Source organism: Dendronephthya gigantea, unplaced genomic scaffold (genome assembly GCF_004324835.1).
Source record: "Dendronephthya gigantea isolate DGI-Jeju-01 unplaced genomic scaffold, DenGig_1.0 000018F, whole genome shotgun sequence".
In the NCBI taxonomy this organism is placed as follows: domain Eukaryota; kingdom Metazoa; phylum Cnidaria; class Anthozoa; order Malacalcyonacea; family Nephtheidae; genus Dendronephthya; species Dendronephthya gigantea.
The window spans coordinates 1,245,650-1,266,013 of record NW_021163028.1 but is presented as its reverse complement, the minus strand read 5'-3'; the positions used below and the strand labels follow the sequence as shown (position 1 = coordinate 1,266,013).

Genomic DNA, 20,364 nt, shown 5'->3' with positions numbered 1-20,364 from the left:
TAAAATTTTTCATTACCCTTACTTTCGTGCACGATAATTCAAAATGTATAATAAAGTTGATGAAATTTTCATGGTTGACCTTAAATGCATTTCGCAAATGCATTTTGAGTTACATTATAAAAGAAATAAAAAAACATTTTCCTGTGTTTCTATATAGTTATAGAAACACTTGTGGGAGTTTAGGAGAACTGGAATAACTATGATTTCTCGTTCTCCCAAACTCCCACGCGTGTTTCTATTTAACAATTAGACAACGAGTCCGAGTTGTCTATATGAGCGAATAGTCAACGAAGGCGAAGCCTGAGTTGTCTATTCGCTCATACACAACGAAGGCGAGTTGTCTAATTGTTTTAGTATACACCCTGTACCTAGATATATTAATTTCGAGAAAATAATCGATACACCGCAATTACACCGAAAAATAATTCTATTTTATACGGTCGCGCGAGCGAAATTTTCCCAAGCGTGCACCTGCACGAATAGACAATGGTTGCATGGGTAGCCAATCAGAATGTAGGAATTGTAATAGACAATAGTCGGGTGTATACTAAAACTGTATAGAAACACGCAAAATGTTTTCTATTTCTTAAATGGTGACTGCACATTCATACAACTCTTTTTTACATAGAGTAAATTGCTTAGTAATATAGGAATGATAAGGTTTAATGTTATCCTATAAGTTAAAGGAAAACATTTTAGACTGTCAGACCCGTTTAACGGTTCCGCAATAACGATGATTACAACTATCTGTAGATACCAGTTTGTAGATATAAAATAACCCACAGTTTATAACTTGAATATTTCGGCGATGGAAGCAACATCTGCCGGAATAACTGAAGCACACAGTGCGCGTGACTTCTCCTTGACCGACAGAAGGATGCGTTCCATTCAACCACGAAACACCGTGAGTGGAACATTTCAGAACGCTTGTATCATGTCTCGGGATACATGACGTCGAGATTTGTGTTCCCGCATTACCAACAAATCTGTACCATCCCGTTGATATACCTTTATCACACATCGTTGAACGGCCAACATAATTTACGTTTCGATCGTTGTCTGCAAGCGATGTATAACTATTGCATGCACGCTGACTTGTGACTGAAAAGAAGACGGTCGATATAAATATGCAGTAAGACCAGTTCAGGTCGACTTATTTTCTCTAGATCTATAAATACATGCATCCATGCATGCAGAGGCTCTTTAGAAACAAATTTCATCAGGAAAAAGAGCCCTAAATTTCAACCTTAAGCTTCGGGGGATAACACAAACCTTGGCCTTGATAATTTTCGATATTTCGATATTTCGATATACTCAACCAATAATATAACCTATGCCTATATATATAGTTCAACAGCGCAGCAAGTGTTTGAGCAGGTGTTAGTTAAGACAATGTGCAAACCTTATTCCCACTCAGAAATCGGTAACACCAAAGTTAAAAGTTCTACAGTAGGGTTGGCGTTAGGGTTTATATTTATGTAACGTTCATATTTTGTTCAGCACTGTTTAACTTTTAAATTTGTTCGATGTTAGAATAAATTTATGTTTCTCAATTATTTTTAATTGCATGTTTTATTCGTTAATTTTAATATCCACGCGCGCGGGTGTGTATTTTGCTTTATCTACCACGCTGTGCACGACTGCCATATTATAGGATACTGCAGGACACAAGAATTAAGCCGTTTCAGCCACTCGTAGTGCAGTTTAGTAATGTAAAAAACAACGGAAAACTTATATATAGTACTTACACCAAAAGCAAAATCGCATAGGGAATCGTACGTAAATTATGTTTGTTAAATTATGCCTAACGTTAAACTAATGTTAGTTAACCTTTGCTTAGGTTGACCCAGCCAAGCTGTCCATCCTATTAACAAAACAATTAATAATTGTGTTTTTTATAATCAGACTTCATCTATATTAACAGGGCCTGCTGAGTCTTTTTTTAGGTGCAGGGGGTGATTTCGAAGGGTGAAGAATAAACGAGCGAACGCTGGAGGCGTGAAACTTCTAAAGGAGTCCGGGGGCATACTCCCGTGGGAAATTTTTAAAAATAGAACCCCGAAATTCCATTTGCTGCAATTTGGGAGTATAACTAAACGTCAAAAATGAGCGAATTAACACATTTCAGACAAAAATCATAATTGATTCGGTAGATTGCACGTTGCCCGGCGCAATTGTATTTTATATCTCTTCCAGTTTTCAAGCTATTTAGTAATAGAACACCTAAAATGATACTTTAATACGGAGTTTTCAGGATTTTAAATTTAACCCAATTATATATTATATTACCGCATATTTAACAATTATTCGCCGAAGGCGAGGTGATTGATTATCGGGGAATATTTACGGTGACGAAGTCGAGGTGAATATTCCCCGATAATCACAAAACCTAAGGCGAATAATCGTTTTAGTATTTTTGCACAAGTGAATTGACACAAGAACTGAACTCCTTTTGTTCGCTTATCTCTGTACGAAACGTGCACAAAACGGCTAGGCACCATTTTGAAATTTGTTATATTCACCTGAAGGTGAATATAACAGCATAATACGTCAAATTTGACCAATCAGAAGGCAGGATTTGTTATAATTATTCACTTGTGGAAAAATACTAAAATTCTATATTCGGAGTACCAGCTTATTAAACTGGTACTTTAAATTATCCTTCTTAGCAAAAAAGTGGGGCCCTTGATTAGATTATGTAGTTGGTTGATAAAAATAAAAATAATTGCCATATTGTTTCTCTCGAATTGAGGAACACTGATCTAAATAATGAAAACTAAACCGCATGAGCCCACACATCTCACTGCCTACCGGCCTGCATTTTTGGCCATGGATAGTACTATTACTCACGTCGTAAATTTATGTAACTGTATATCCTGTCTTCAGACTCCTTAATTCTTAACTTTATCTGTAAAACAAAACAATTTAATCAATAACTGTTTTAATGAAATGAAATTATAAATTTGGAGTAAAAGTTATGAAAGAGGATTCGAAGTTCCAAATACTAAGGTTGAATGAAACTAGGCTACACCAAACAACGAGAAAGTATAGAGCGATTGAAAAACCATGACTATCCGATGGATAGCGCTATCCGGCTTTCGTACAACCGGCCCCAGTGCATTATTCAACATTTTTATACCACTTATAGATGACTGATTACCTACCATTCGGTTTTGTTCATAAAGTCTTTGCTCATTGTCAGTTTTTAACTTCTGAATTATCTCTGAAGTTTCTTCTAGGATCTAAATTGGTGTGAATTGAGGATGTAAAGAGGATAAAAGGAGAGACTCAGTGTATTAGGTGACGCTGTAGTAGTTAATTATTACACAGTAAAATAACATAAACTTAATTCGAATTTTTTGTGAAAATTATAGCTTTTGCATCTGTGATGATTGCTTAGACGCCACTAGTAATAGAGACCCCGTCGTTACATTTGTAGTGCATCCCAAATCCCCAAACTAATTAATTTTCTCACTGCCTTAATTGTATTTTCTAAATAAATCCCGATTCCTATTGTATTGTTCATATTTTACCTTTTTCTCCCTCGCAATAACTTCCCAACTTCCATTTGATCGAATGGAAAATTCCTTTTTATCCACACGATATTTGAGCAGCCCAGGAACACCAGGCGCTTTCTTATCTATCGCCGCGTCGGGAACAACGACAACCTTAAATGAGGCTTTCATTGTAAGTATAGAATATACATCAACAAATTCGTCCCAGTGATTTTGATTGTGACCACAGTCACGCTTTCGTCGATAGCATTAAATCTATAGAATGCGTCAATAACATGCACCTTACCTTCATGCACTAGCTACTTTTACAACTTACGGATATTGCAATTAAAATTCTGTTTTATTCATGCACGGCTTTTTTCACCATGCAGTATATACAAGGTGAGTAAAAAAAAACTGACACATTTGAAATTCAAATTAGCCGCGAACTTATGGCTGGAATTTGACAATTCCCATGCATGTATACAATCAACAGGCGTTGTTAATTAATGCGAAAATGTTTAAACCAATTGAACTAACTCAACGTGGCCCTTGTGATAGAAAAACGATTTGATAAAACTTTTCTTTTTTATTTACAGAGCTTAGAATGCATTTTAACTCACAATGAGCTCACGTATTTGATATGCTTCGTATACCCATGAGATATTTTAGGCAATATCTGTCTCATTACAGCCGCTATGCGGCTAATTTGAATTTCAAAGATGTCAGTTTCTTTTACTCACCCTGTATAGTGCATGCATGCGGTGTAGATAATTCCAATCAAATATGCATACTATATGATATAAGATGTTAAGTATATATATATAGAATGGATTTTGCAATGCATATGTATATAAAAAAATAAGAAAAAGTGAAAAGATGAAAGAAAATACTTACACCTTCATTTAGCAAAGCTTTGTTCTTAGGACAACGACCCTGCAAAATATGAATGACGACTATTATAGGGAAACTATTAAATGCTAAATTGGTTTCTTTAATTGTCTCCCTCCATTTTACTTCATGCATTTCTTTTTGCACCCAAAGGAAAATTTTTTAGTTTGATTCATAATAACTTTTTAACCAGTGAAGCCATTCCACTGAAATAACTTTTATTAGATGGAGGGACACATATACACAATAGACAGGGACTGGAAACGCTGTGATAAAAGCGACGATGCTCGCGCTTATAACCGTGGTGTGGTTAAACACGTAGTAATTATCTGTTGCCCAGACAACCTCTTATATTTTTGCCATTCGGTATTTTTAATTTCTAATTTTGATTTACAGTCATGGTTTACATCACTGTAAAAAAGAATATTATACCTCAAGGTATATGTATGATTTGATATTTTTTCCCCAGTAGATAGTAATCAAATCTTAACCTTTATCGGAACCTTTACATCAAAATGACACACGAAAAAATATCGGCAAGTGAACACATATATTTCGAATCCTGAAACAATCAGCAAAGCAATCCCTTATCGGCTACATCAACTGGAAGATGGCTATTTCTGTTTCCGCTACTTCGAACCGCTACTTAAGTTCAGGCTTTGTAATTTACATCTTTTGAACAAAAATAACCCTGTAGATGCACTTAACCGATTTTTAAGCATATATTATTTAGTCAAACTAAGCCAAAAAACTCCTTTGAATCTCTGCATATTGTTTTTGACAGGAAGTCAGGAACAATGTCGCCATTGTTGTTGTCAAAGACTCACTTCGAACCCTGTAACTACAGCTTTAATACACTTCAGGCTTTTTAATTTACATATTTAAAAAAAATAAACCCGTGGATGCACTTAACCGATTTGTAAACCTATATTGGGTCAAAGTAAGCCAAAAACCTTCTTTGAGTGCTTGCGTAATGTTTGAATGCAAAAACTGAGCCGCCATTGGTATTGCCTTTCTTGTCGGCATTGTCGATTATTATGAGTGTTATTGTACTTTTGAACAAGATTGAAAAACTATTGGGCCATAAACTATTTGAAAGTTCTGTAGGGTTGATACAAAACTCAACGCTAAAAACAACCGAAACCTTTTCATTTCTTTTTAAGATGCCTTACCGAAAAGGGTTTTCGATAAGGGTTTTCGATAAGGGTTTTTTTGCGCCGACAGGCTCTGCTGCAGTCCGCATCGCGGATTACGCGCGAAAAAACAATACCATTTCCAGGCTGTACGTCTTTTAGATTGTCTATGGTCTAAGTTATGCAAAAATCGCAGCATAGCCGCAAATGAGAGAGCTTGATAAGTGTCTACCATTAATAGTTCGTGCTTAAGTTGAGCAAACTTAATGAATTAACACTTTTATAAAGCATATTTTGCATATTTTAGAGACATCCCGAAAAAATCAAAATCTAAGTTAGCCTTTCCCCAAATTAATGAAAGTTGTTTTGATAACTTTACTCGATAAGAAGTTATTTTGAATCAAAAATCAGTAATTTTTTGGGACACCCGGTGTAACAAAAAAACATTCACCTTTTCAGGAGTTGTATTTCCACCAATCAATCTGTACGAGATCATGTTGCCATTTTCGTCTGCCGCTCTGTATTCCATACATTTGCTCCAAACACGTTTTGGAAGAGATGTTCTAACCCAGAACCACGTGTAACTATGCTTTTTTAAAGTACCACCATTTTTCGATGTGCAGTCAGGACTACAGTAATGATCCCTGCCGCCAACGGGGCCGAAACATGCGCAACAAATCTTAAAATAAAAGGGAAATTCAAAATTGAACTAACTCTACCAGAAAATAACATGTGTATTGTACATAAGAATATTGGACCTTGGTCTTTCAGTACAAACCTCGCCATAATTATACGGGTTCGATCACTACAAAAAGAGCTTGGTCCGAGAAATCTAGATCTCGATAAAGATCAGGCAAGACATGTTGCTTTATCCAGTTTCATGTAGCTATGTTTTTTTAGTTGCAGCATTTCTGCTGCCATTCATACCTTGTTGGATGAGCAACCGACAATTGCAGTAGCATCATGGTTAACACCTGAATAATTTCCTGACGCAGTAAAACTATATTATCAAAAAGTGTGAAATATTGAAATATATATTATTCAAAAATACTGTTAAAAAATGTCTTCGATTAACCATATTATGCATGTTGAACAAAACGGACCATATTATGTTGACTATAAAAAAATATCACGTTCAATGCATGCAAAAAATTAAAAAATTCAATTCAATATGTTCCCCAATTTGCCCAAATAATATATTATAGTGTAGTTATAACCTATGAAACGAAATCTAGTTCAAGCCAAGGAGTTTAGGATAACATTCCACTAAATTAGGAAAACGTCTGACTTTCGAGTATAGAAATTGTATAACTTAACACCAATTCAGCTCGGCTTAACCTACTTCCCGACCCGTACCCTTATGGTGAAAATTGGCTCATGAGGGCCTGCAATATTTTATTCGTTTTTACCTGAATGAACCATGGAAATCTACTTGAACTTTCCCTGCTGGGTGATCCCAATATGCGAATCCATCTCGACATGGTTTATTTAAGCAAGAATTCATCTTACGCTAAAAAATAGAAGGGGGTTACTTCTTTCGTTTTATATTTTTTCCCACCTTTTCCGTTTATGCATGGTTGTCACCCTAATTTACGTAATTTAGGCAACTGCCTATTTAAAGTATACAAGGAAATTTTCTGTTCGTTTCGACCTAAACAAAGTTTTTTAAGAAAGCACGCGTGTGTTTATTTTAAAATATGATATTGATATTATTAAAAGAAACATGAAGCATGAAGAATTAACTTGGTTCCATGATAGATTGGCACCAACACGTGATATAAATAAATAATGAACACTCTCTATAAACGTTCTTGCTCTGCAGTTCTATTACCGAGTCTTAAAATTTAATCGTCAAGTTGTATCAACATTAAAAATTATTATCAATGTCTATGAATGAATTACAATCTACTTCATTGTAAATCTTGAATTTTCCTTCCAGTGATGACTAACATCAAGAGTACACTAATAACAAGAAATTCTGAACTGTATTTCACACCTACCCATCCAAAGCCTGTCACTGGATGTTGATATTTTCCAAAGACAGAACATCGATATCCTTCGGAAACAATCGTATCAGTCAGTAGATCCTTCACATATGCTATGTCTCCTATTCCTGGTTGATCTTGAGAACACCCTTTGTCTTCTATCATCAGCTCTTTCAAAGGACGTTTTGTTTGCAGTCTAAACGACCTGAAATTTTAAAATAAGTTTAATTTTTTCACGACTCGCTGGGATAAATTTGGTGTGAAAATTTGAACGAACCAGTCTGCTTTTGCTTTTTTCAAGTCTTCAGCTGTACCCATCTGAACTCTAAAATCAAGGATTTGGGCGTTTCCCAGATTGCTGGCCCAGTGTGAATGGCCGTATGGTTCAACAGGAATGTTATTTGATGGCACTGTCCAGGTTACAGAGTTATTTATCCTTCCAACTAAGAAATATCCGCCGCCACCGGTGGTCATATCACAATACACCTAAAAACAATTGATACCATTTTTAAGTAAGTGCAATATTTGAATAAAATAGAAAAATGGAACGAAGTCGTGGTTATTTTACGAGACTATATATCTATCACAAAATATTGCCTACCTTTATAGCATAGTGACCTCCAAGATGTATCCAGTACATTCCATCCTTTGCCTTGGGATTGTTGTCTAATATTTTTGAACAGTCAAAGCCTGGGCTAAAAATTTCTCCATTTGGGTCATCCCCTGAAATTGAAAAACAGTATAATTATGTACATTTCTGTATACTGTGTCAATGGGTCGATAAAAAAGCTATGTTGGAGACTCGGTTTATAGGGCTGCCCATAAATTATTATGTTTGTCTCCTAGTGTACAAACTGTGTCCAAATAAATTAAGTGCAAACCTTCAGGTGATTTCCATTCGTACACGCCCGCATTCTTGACGCAAATCAAGACTTTTTCATTGTTTTTTCGATCTTGAACGAGCACTTGTGCACCGTGATTTGTTTGATTACATTGTCCTGGATCGTAGTCGTTTAAAACAATTAAACCCTGTAAGAAACCCCGAACCCGGCATGATAATAAATAATTATTGATTCAGTTTTTAGTGCATAGTTTCAAACTTTGCAGTCATGTGATGAGTGGCGAAAATTCAAACGAAAGTCATTCAGTCAGTTAGTCATAATGTAAACTTTACGGGGGGTTTTTGATATATACGTGTACTAACTTTTTGTACATGATCAGCTGAACTTGCTTTATTTATCAATGCCCTATCCCTTTTGCTAAGTTCACCAAAATATTGAGGGATTTGACCTTTACTGAGTTGTGTTTTAAAGGATTTGCGCAGAATTTCCTCCCCCCAGAACACCCGATTTTTTTCTTATACGTTGCACAACTGCGCATGTGCCGTCGAGCCTTGAACATTATTCACGATGTAAAGAAACAAGGAGCGACGAGCATTGCTTCGAAACATTCCGGGCGTAAAAATCGAGCAATTCTTTGAGAATCTACGCAATTTATCATGTTATGTTATGAATTACAAGCATTCAATTCAACACAAATATAATTTGGAAGGTTTATTCCATAAATAGAGCTAAGAGGTTAGGAAGAAACGACGCTGTGTTGTTTATATATTGATAGATCTCTTACAGGAATATATATTATGCCGATAGCAAGTCGATACCTGGTATTCTGCATACATTACATATTTGATACTATACAAAACGGACATTTTGTGCATTAGTCAAATCATTTTGGCGGTATACAGTATTGATTATAAGTATATTGTTTTGCATCGATTTACGTGTCGAAGTATCCAAATCATAGACATGCACAGCGGTTTATTTACATTATTTACAACACAACTATTTTGACTATTCTTATGAAATGACGGATAAATTGTTGCCATCACATAAGTGTAGTGAATGTAGTCACAGTTGTTTGACGAAGAAAAGAGATTAAACTGAGAAAATTGCGCCCGATTTACATGGGCAACTAAAATTATAATTTAATAGTGACAGTATCCGCGACTAACGTAACTTGAGTACTTTGAGTAATTTCCTTTTGATTAACCTAGTTCATTATATTTTTACTGGCGTAAGTCAAAATGTTTATTTTGGAAAAACGTCTGGTTGCTTAGGTATTACAGGGCATGGAAACTTTGCACTATCCTTGGATCCCTAGTTATCACTGATTCAAAATGGATGAAATGCTAGTATGCTACATGAGCAATATTAGGGTCTGTTCACACGATCCAATTTTGTGGGATCCAATTCACTTCTGATGGATGTTTTATAGTCTGTTGACTTGCAATGTCTTAAACCAACGCTGTACTACTTTATCAAATTCTGACTTCATTTCATACGTCAGAAATGAATTGGATGCAACAAGATCGGATCACGAGAACAGACCTTTACATTAATGTCGTTGTCACTCGGTATTACTCTTTTCACGTTCATGGAGAAATCATATGCAGTGCAACTTCAAGTAATTTAAAGTTAATTTGTAATTCAGTTGAAGTATTGAAAGTTACTCGAGTCGTGTTTGAACTGTGGCGAATCCAATGTTAGACAAAGTATATTATTGGAGCGTAATTATAAATTCAAAGGAAAAGCACCTGAATATTATTGCCTCGCGCCATTAGTTACGAATCTCACTGAAAGGCTACTTTGGAACTCAAGTCTATACCTATATGCATGGGATTGGCGAATAATAATACTCTAGCAATTGGTTACGAATCCCAAAGGATAGTTTGGAACTCAAAGCCTCCTAGAATTCAATTGGCGAATCGTAATCGCGCATTTGAATAATTATTTGTGACAATTTATAAAATTAATGAGCCGGTTCAGTCCAGTTGATGCATATGTTATCCATCATAATATAACAAGACGATTTTACTTATGTTTCCTAAATCGTGACCTTTTGTACACATTCCAACTTTTTATGCGCGTACTGCTTCACATGAAATTCAGTATTATATCTTCATTTAAAGCTAAGTTCTTTTCTTTTTTTGAACAAATGTTCACATATAGCTTTATTGGGATTTGGGAGTAATGTTTGAAAATGATTTCACGAATGGCAAATGAGAAAAATCAAATCGAACCTCGCTGCATATCAAATATCTGCTGAACAATGCGCCTATACGATTAATGAAAGTCATTCGCTTGATTAAATACTCGTCAGTTTTTCTTTTGATATTTTTGATTTTCTGACAGTTCACCACTGAATTGCCAGAAAACTGGTGATATTTTATGATCGAGAACCGGAATGGCCCAGTGTCAGTGCATGTGTAAAGACGATTACTGAGGCTTAAGCCCCGTTTGCGCTACACTCGATTTATGGGTACCGTACCCATTTCATCCGAGTCCGGCTTTGTCTTGGTCCCATTTTAGCCGTACCTTACCAATAAATCGAGTGTAGTGTAAACATGGGCTTTAGAGACTTCAAGTATTCGACGAGTCTTATTTTGTGTAACGTTAAAGTAAAGTTTATCATCATCGAATACCCTGAGGATGAAGGGAAACATTTTTAAAACATTCAAATAACATCGTTTTCGTGACTCACGTACTATATAGCTGTCGTCAGAGAATAATGCTTTTCGTTGTCACTGCAACATATGGGCATTTGAAGCAGTTTGCGCGAGCATTATTCGCTCACGTATAGCAGTACTTAAGTACCCTAAATAATTGAATAATAGAAATACTTACCGCCTTACAGGACAATATATGGAAAAGAATCAGATATCCGTACAGGAAATCCATGAGTTCTTGTTCTAGAAAATCTTAAGGTAACACAGTGGGATTAAGAATATACACCAGCAACAGCTTTTTATGGTCTGTCGTTGCGTATAGCAAATTATCGTTCGTTAATTAAAGTAGGAGAAGTAGTTTCGCGTTTCACCGACTCATATTCCATAGAAGTGCATGCCCACGCATTGTCAATCACTTCTTTCAAGCCCGGAAGAAAAAGGCGTCAATTCCATTGAAATTTTGGCTTGTGCTTGTTATACCCTGTTCGACAGTCCATTTATAGGATGGAGACAAAAAAAAGGAAAACAAGATGAGAGAAACGAAATGCATAGCCAAAACTATACAAACCAATTGTAGAGTGTAATATAGTATGGGACTGTGGCGGACCCTCGTAGTGGTTAAATAATCTTTTTTATTTCATTCTTATAGCACATAAACAGATACCTTGCTAGCTAATACCCAGTATTGTAAATTTGTTATTCAACCATTTGAAAAAAATATGTCGACCGCCTAGAAGCTGGGCAATCCATGAGGATTAATGTACGTCTTCATCTCAAATTTTCACCTTCGATAAAGCTAAAAAAGGATTTGAAACATAAAATATGAAATATGAAATATGAAATCACCCGGGACCAAAGTGGTTGGTACGAGACAGGCCTCCCGTAGCGTGGCAACCACCCTCCATTGCCCAACAATGAAGCTAACAGTTTGCGACGATTAACAAGTTTAACGAACAGACTTGAGCGTCTGGGTTTAACAAGCAAATACGGGGAGATAATCGAGGAACAAAAATCAGAGGGGATAATCGAAAAAGCTGAGCCGCCAAGTGTAGGAAGAGAATACTACATCTCCCACAAAGCAGTTATTCGACCTGATCATGATGCAGAATCTACAAAAATCCGTTATTCCGCGTTATTCCCCCATTCTCCCATTCCATGTTCCCCCTTTTAAAGATAGCCCCAGGAATATCATTGTAGAAACTGTATTTTCCTTAGATGTCGGACGACCAGAAACCATTTATCAAAAATGTAATTTCCGTAGTTTATGTCCCCCATAGACATGGGGGCGCGCAGTACAGGAATTTTTTTAATACTTTAAAACGTTACGATTCTTTCAGGACGACTGGAACAGGATGCCTTTCGCCGAGGCAAGAAGCACACATTACGTTTCTCACCCTTTGCGCCAGCTGTGGTCCGCGTCCGTTAATATAAATCTACCTCCCCCCGAATGCAACTAAACGAGAACGTTCAGCCTAAAGACAAAAGATGACGTCGTCAAATATGACGCTATAATATTTAGCTAGCCATAAGCGACCGATATTTTGTGTGGAATTTAGCTATGTATTTCTGTAAACTGCGTTTATGTGAAAGTACATTTAAAACCATAAATAGCAGGCATATATTTAATCTTTGCGCGAAGTATTCTCGGTCGAATGGTTATATGATAACCATTGCATTATTATAGGTTATTTTGTTCAAAAAATTTTTACCAACATGCTCAACCTCATAATTATGCAAAAGCCTTTAAAATTTTAAATGGTTTCATTTCTGATTAAAACCTTTCCCGGCTTAGAAGAAATTGTCTTATTATTGGAATTCTGATCGTTTATTCAGAAAGCAGTGTTACTACGGGGAGAAAGCAAACGCGTGGTAACGACTAACGAGGTTTCCAGAAGGTATATATTAATTAAACAGCGAGATGTTAAATGCATGTTGATATGATTTGATCTTAAAGATTAAACCCCGAAAGAGACGAAAGAAAAAATTCAGTTGCCTTTTTATATTCTTTATAACTAGTTAGAAAAACTAACAAAATGAAACCAAAATGTCCATTGATACTGAAAAAATCTGGCATGTATTTCCATGTATTTGTAATGTCAGTACATGAACACTTACACCTTTATCAAACCATTCTTTTTCAACAGTAATATGCTCGCCTTGATAAATTACGATTTTCTTTTACCTTTTAACGACAACATTTTTAAATCCACCCAACAAGAACATTCCCTTAGGGCACCCAAATCAAAGAAAACATGCACCAGCATTAAAATGTTATTAAAAAAAACTACAAAGCAAAGCCTTTGAAAGGATAACAAATATTCGCCTCAAGCTTTTTTAAAATTTGGCTTATTTGTTTATTTTTATTAAACAATGCATTCAACTGCAGAGTGATTATTTGAAAATCTTGAGTCAAGAAGGAACCGGAGTACCCTTAAACCTTCTTATGCACAAAAATATTAAACACACGATTCCCGTACGGCACATCACTGCTGAAACAATGACATTTGTCATTACATTCACATAATATCTTCTTCAGAATTAACTTGGGCTGCATGACAGATTTCGTCCAGGAAGACTAACATGTCAGCAACAGAGATCGTGAACATAAGAAAATTAAATAAGATGCCATAACCAGTACAAATATCATCAGTTTAAATATTCACAATTACCGTCCAGTTTTCCTGCGGTCATAGTTGTCAACATAAATAAAGACAAAATTTGATCTGGCAGAACGGGCTAAAAAGAATATTTATTTAATAAAGTTAAAATGTAATCTCAGTGCATCTTGCGCTGGTTCTAGAAAGAAGCTCCTTCACAGTAGGTGCAGGAGGTATAAGGTAAGGATTTAACAAGCTCGCATCATTTTGTCGCTAAGGAATCTTCAGTATCACTTTATAGCCAATCGGATTGTCTCTTCGTTCTCATTGATATTCAACTATCTCGTCCGTTTAATCTTGGGAATTAGCCAAATGATATGGATGACGTGGTGATTAAGAGAACATCTTGAAATCTTGAAGAACACTTATTCCACGTTTAAAGTCACGTATCTGGCGAATGTGGTCGTTCTTTTATAAGCACCAGGATGAGGAAGTATTGCATTTCAATTTGGCTGTATCACGTCTTTCAAAATCAGTAAAGTGCTCATCAACAATTCTTCAAGTGAAATTATAGTCTAAAGACGAAGCTTTGCATGCTTTAATTGAAGAACACGAAGTTCATCGCGACAAAGAACAGACTGAACAGTGTTCCGGGAATTGAACCCAGTAACCGTGTGTACAAGTCAGCTTCCATTAGACCATTATGTTTTCTATTCTGAGGGCGTTTACGTCAGACATTAAAGTCTACTGGGTTGCAAAAATATTCTATCTTAAACTTTTTATCGAGTATAACGAGACATACTAATTATGCGGATATAAATTATCAACAGAAATGTTTAGCTTTCATGCAATTTTACTCGTGAAAAGTTCAATTTTCGTATGGAAAACCAACCGTAAACACGGTTCCGAACACACGGACACTGTTTTTTTACGAGGGAAACCAGAGTGCCTGGAGAAAAACCCTCACCGAAAGCCGGAATTAAACACAAAGTACACAAGTTTGAGATTTTATTAAAACAAAGTCATGTATTACAACAAAGTGTGTGTGTGTGTGTGTGTGTGTGTGTGTGTGTGTGTGTGTGTGTGTGTGTGGTGTGTGTGTGTGTGTGTGTGTGTTAAAGATATTGAAATCAAGAGAGAGGAGACGGACAATTTTGGTCCTATTTTTATTAATACTTCACTAAACATGTATTACAAAGCGTGTGTGTTTTCTTTACATAGTACATCATTAATATACGAAATATTAAACTATTACATCTAAAACCGGTTAATAAGTAGGTGCGTTTAAGATCTTGACATTTAAATTAATAGAACAGTGCAGCTAGGTTAAATGTTAATTTGGCATACTTTAGTATAAATTGTTCATGTCTTTTTACAGTGTGCTATTGTGTTTAAGTACTGTTTAAGACTGATCAGTAAAACATGCATTAATGTGAGTAAGTGTTTCTAAGTTATCGTGTATTTTTTTGTTCTATTATAGACTTAACCCACTAACTCTGGTAGAGAGCTGAATAAAGTTATGAGATCGACGAACTTAATGTAGTAATACATAAAAATGCCTGAGTTCAGAACGCTTAGATTCAAGTTACGTTCGTCCAAAAACTAAAATTCTGCTGACAAATCATAGGCAGTGTTCCTAATAGTTTCGTTTTAAGCTGTCAAACTGTGCACACATATTTCAAGGATCGAGTTAACTTGTTAAGTTAACTTGAAGATATTTCATGAGTCCTTATAGAAACCGCATGAAGGAATACACAATTGTCCTTGAAAACTTCATTGCACATTTCAGAGCTGAGGCATATAGCCAGAGCATGCTGCCCTTGTAGAAACAAGGTTTGGAAAAAAATACCACAGGAAATTGACTTTATATTTTTGAGGCTGAGGCATATAGCCAAAGCAACAAAATGCTGTACTTGGCATGTCGAAACCAAGTGCAGCATCAATTGTAAATATTTTTTTTTGAAAGAATTCAGTCAACATTTGTTGAACCATGCAAGGGATATTCCCAAAGCAAGATGCCCTTATAGAAACAGCACCTAGAGTACAATTTTTTTTAGAGAAACTGGACTAATACTTTCAAAGCCAAGGCATATAGCCAAAGCAAGCTGCTCTTATAGAAACAGCCACAGGAGTACATTTTTTTCTTTGAAAATCTGGTTTAAAAACTTTTAGAGCTTAGGCATATAGCCAAAGCAAGCTGCTCTTATAGAAACAGCAATGAAAATAACACTGCAACGTTATTAGATATCCCAAGACACCTGCTAATACTTCGAACCACATAGCAAAGTCAAACAGTACAGACAAAAAGCGGCGCCTTACTTTTCATAAGCACTGCTCGACGAAGCTAAATGGTTGGAAATCTCACAGAGACCTTGGAAAAATAATAAAGTTACAATGCCACTGCCAATGTTTGTCTCGTAATTGGTTTCTAACTATAGTAGAAATAAGGCATATATATCGTTTCAAGATAACAGCATGCACCCCCCACCCATTCCTTATTTTCTTCAAGTAAATTCAAACTCATTTGAGAGCATGTGTGTGTTAACTTTAATTGCATAAATTCATGTATTTCAGAATAGCAAGACAGTATAAGACATGCCTGGCGTGAATATTAACTGTAGCCTTAAGTGAATGCAAGAGATAAGAGAGATATAAACTAGAAGCCATAATATATAGGCCATGGTTTGCATCAATGTATTTACTCGTGTGCGTGTCTATTTTATGTGCAGCTACAAGATCATGAGGTATAGTGCATGATGTTTTGTATCTGTTCATATTTTGATATAAATCATGTTTTTGCATAAATACATACATAATATTATATGTTCAATTACAAAATATAGTAAGGCAAGATATAAAATCGTATATTTACAATGTTTGGTGAGAAATCAAAAAGTATTTACATACAAACAATTTTACAACCAGACCGAATAGTGACCTATAGTTATCATTTTATGTTAATTCCGAAAGCCGCATTTGACCGGATTTTAAGAGCCGCGAAGATGATTCCAATCAGGACAAGATAGAGAAAGAGGAAAGAACCTACGGGATTATGTTTGCCATTTGTGGCTATGGTTTGTGTTAGTGTGCATGGCTTTTTAGCCATTTCTTAGGTGAAATATACATGGGTATATATAACAGTTGTGATATGTTTTCAGTTTTAACAGACAAATTATCAACCTAAATCTTAGCGCAGCCCTAAGCACAAGCGAGCAGTCCTAGGCGCAAAACCGATTAAAATATTTAACCGAATTTAAGAAACGTTTGCTCACATGCATCATGCATTAGCTATGTTCCTGGTGGCCAGAACTTAGTTAACTGAACTTAAAACTTTATTTAACTTAAGTTCGTTAACTAAATTAGTTAACTTCGTTAAGTTAATCATGCACAGACTAACCCTGCATGCACATTTTTTGACCACCAGGCTACTCTAACCTGTGACGATGCCCGGGCATCGCTGAACGTTGCTTTTTGGCGTCGATTTGGCGTAGTTTTGGCGTATATTAGGCGTCGAGTTGGCCTACATTAGGCGTAGATTTGCCGTCGAGGTTGCCTACATTAGGCGTAGAGTGCCGTCGAAGTTGCCTACATTAGGCGTAGAGTGCCGTCGAGGTTGCCTACATTAGGCGTAGAGTGCCGTCGAGGTTGCCTACACTAGGCGTAGAGTGCCGTCGAGGTTGCCTACATTAGGCGTAGAGAGCCGTCGAGGTTGCCTACATTAGGCGTAGAGTGCCGTCGAGGTTGCCTACATTAGGCGTAGAGTGCCGTCGAGGTTGCCTACATTAGGCGTATAGTGTTTGCCTACAATAGGCGTAGAGTGCCATCGAGGTTGCCTACATTAGGCGTAGAGTGCCGTCGAGGTTGCCTACATTAGGCGTAGAGTGCCGTCGAGTTGCCTACATTAGGCGTAGAGTGCCGTCGAGGTTGCCTACATTAGGCGTAGAGTGCCGTCGAGGTTGCCTACATTAGGCGTAGAGTGCCATCGAGGTTGCCTACATTAGGCGTAGAGTGCCATCGAGGTTGCCTACATTAGGCGTAGAGTGCCGTCGAGGTTGCCTACATTAGGCGTAGAGTGCCGTCGAGTTGCCTACATTAGGCGTAGAGTGCCATCGAGGTTGCCTACATTAGGCGTAGAGTGCCGTCGAGGTTGCCTACATTAGGCGTAGATTTGCCGTAGAGTTGGCTTACATTAGGCGTAGATTTGCCGTCGAGATTGCATACATTAGACGTAGATTTGCCGTCGATTTGGCTTGTCGGTAATAGCTCAACAGAGCCCATCAACCTGAAATAAGATTAAAGAAATAAGCAAACTACATTTTTTATTGAGAAGAAACACGCGTAAAATCGGGATTGTAAACAGACCCAAAACAACATCTATAAAACCTCACTGGGATTTCAAGCATTTCCATGCCATTATAATGGCATAATATGAATATATTCATATTAAATTATCATGCGGCCGTTGTCGTTCTTGACCTGAATCATGCATATAAACTTCCCATTGTTCGGTTTATCTAAAAATGTTTAATTGCTTAATACTCACGTTTTATTATGAACAGGTTTTGTCGTTGTTTCAAATGGCTTGACCCGCTAAATCACTACCTGCAATAAAACCAAAAGAATGCTTGTTATAGACAGCGATTTCAAGGATTTACCTTCGATGAAGGGAGCTTAAATATCGGGAGAAAACTTGCGGTGTGATTATTCAGTTGAGAGAACCATGCATGATGCCTGATCAAGCGTTTCAAGTTTTCCCATCCTATTTTGAATAAAATAGACCCAAAATTACCTGTTCATTTCAGCAACAAGTGTTGAAGAGCAGCTTTGGATTTGCCGTCTCTTTAAATGCGAGTCATCTCTGGGATTACAGCTATGGGTTTTCTTTCCCAGCTCATTTCTATATTCGGTTTGGTTTTAGCTTTTAAACTCCACCTGGAAGAACAAAAGGCAATGTTAGTTTACTGGTTTGGTTTTTATAACTCAATTCAAAGCTAATTGCTTGCGATTGGAGCAAAGGTTAGCGGCTCACATACGATTTAGCGTATATTACCTTTCTCACATCATCAACAAGTCCCAAGAAAATGCGTAGACGTGCTTTCTCTCTTCAAAGGCGAGTTATCCTGAGTCAAATGCGAGTCGTTTTGGGCAATTTCAGCTACGGTAACGGACTTTTTGCCCACTTCACTTCATTCAGTTTGGTTTTAAGCTCTTAAACTCCACCTGGAAAAAAAAAAGCACCATTAGTTCACAGCTTAGGCCTTTAGAACTCAATTCAAACGTAATTTGCGTGTTGTTAGAGGGAAGGTTAGCGGCTCAACGGTAAGATTTGACGTATAATACCTTTCTCAAATGATCAATATTCCCCAGAAAAAGCCTAGACTTGCTTTCTCTTCAAAGGCGAGTTATCTTAAGCCAGTTCAGCCACAATTCATCGGTCGTCAATCTCTTGTTCACAAATTTCATCGTTTAACTTCGCTTTATTAATACGCCAAAATTCTGCATGAAAAGAATAAAAGCTACGTTAGTGCTATACAAGTTTGTATTTGAAGCTGAACACAACACGAGAGAGGCATTACAAGACGTGAACTAAAGACACGTGGAACCTCAGCCCAAAAGTTCACGATGAAACAAGCTGATAAAATACGCAAAGCGAAAGGCATATTACCTGGTATTACACCTACGACAGTCTGTCAGAGATAGTAAACTTCTATTAAACTTCTCTTCTGCTGAAGACGATAGCAATCTAATAGCAATTTCTGTTGAAATTTTCTTGGCATGGAGGAGACTCATTTTTATTCTTCGAAGACCAGCGCTGAAGTGATGTCTCAAACTGGAATCAAAAGCACATATTATTCATTTCACCCGCTCCTCATGTCTGCAAAATAAAGTCATCCTATTGGATGAACACTCCCGACCTGACAGCTCAACAACGCTTCTGATTGGACGTTCATAGTCATTTAAATGATATGATTAATTCTTTTCTCCTGAGCCTGAACATCAGAAATGAAAGGAAAGAATTAATCATATTATTCAAATTACTATGCTCGTCCAATCAGAAGCAATGTTGAGCTGTCAGGCCGGGAGTGTTCAGCTAATAGGATGACTTTATTTTGCAACACGAGGAGCGGGTGAAATAAATATCTAGCTTCAATTCAACGTTGCCACATCAGAACAGGGATAACACGGAGTCGGAAATCCGGAGCCGGAGTTTCGGAGCCGAGTCCCGGAGTCAAAATTACGGAGTCAAAAATTATGGAGAAAACGTAGTCTGCCAAAAACATGGAAAACACGGAGTATAAATGTTTGGAAAACACGGAGTCAACGTAAATTATACATATATTCATAAATGAAGGATCGCTCATAAGTCTATACTAATTTTTTATACCACAGTAATAGTATAAAAGAAAGAATACACAATAACAAAAGATTATAGCTATAGCCTATAAGGCCTTGTCTTGGTCCCATTTTAGCCGGATCTTGCCAATAAATCGAGTGTAGTGTAAACATGGGCTTTAGAGACTTCGAGTATTCGACTAGTCTTATTTTGTGTAACGTTAAACTAAAGTTTATTATCATCGAATACTCTGAGGATGAAGGGAAACATTTTTAAAACATTCAAATAACATCGTTTTCGTGACTCACGTACTATATAGCTGTCGTCAGAGAATAATGCTTTTCGTTGTCACTGCAACATATGGGCATTTGAAGCAGTTTGCACGAGCATTATTCGCTCACGTATAACAGTACTTAAGTACCTTA

The 20,364-nt window shown here is 36.7% G+C and overlaps 1 protein-coding gene and 1 long non-coding RNA gene across 2 annotated transcripts; both read right to left on the bottom strand.

Moving 5' to 3' along the window:
- Nucleotides 1-395: 395 nt before the first annotated feature.
- On the bottom strand, nt 396-11,329 carry LOC114520856. Its single transcript, XM_028541202.1, has 13 exons — nt 11,187-11,329; nt 8,385-8,532; nt 8,105-8,226; nt 7,781-7,989; nt 7,519-7,708; nt 6,928-7,028; nt 6,446-6,518; nt 5,970-6,197; nt 4,392-4,430; nt 3,534-3,668; nt 3,165-3,242; nt 2,851-2,908; nt 396-1,101 (listed from the first exon to the last, which is right to left on the bottom strand). The coding sequence occupies exons 1-13, from the start codon at nt 11,238-11,240 to the stop codon at nt 704-706; spliced, it is 1,833 nt and encodes a 610-aa protein (XP_028397003.1). The 5' UTR covers nt 11,241-11,329; the 3' UTR covers nt 396-703.
- A 6,493-nt stretch (nt 11,330-17,822) lies between these two features.
- LOC114520862 lies at nt 17,823-18,480 on the bottom strand. The gene is made up of 3 exons (XR_003686732.1): nt 18,395-18,480; nt 18,149-18,207; nt 17,823-17,887 (listed from the first exon to the last, which is right to left on the bottom strand). It is a non-coding gene; the product is annotated as an uncharacterized LOC114520862 (long non-coding RNA).
- Between the last annotated feature and the right edge of the window lie 1,884 nt (nt 18,481-20,364).

What these genes read in the sequence shown, in the direction of transcription:
- LOC114520856 (XM_028541202.1), bottom strand. Translation starts at nt 11,240, where the DNA reads ATGGATTTCCTGTACGGATATCTGATTCTTTTCCATATATTGTCCTGT. An exon ending in CAGTGACAGGCTTTGGATGG is followed by an intron (nt 7,029 to 7,518) that starts GTAGGTGTGAAA and finishes TCTATTTTTTAG; the next exon opens with CGTAAGATGAATTCTTGCTT. An exon ending in TTATTGCGAGGGAGAAAAAG is followed by an intron (nt 3,243 to 3,533) that starts GTAAAATATGAA and finishes ACACCAATTTAG; the next exon opens with ATCCTAGAAGAAACTTCAGA.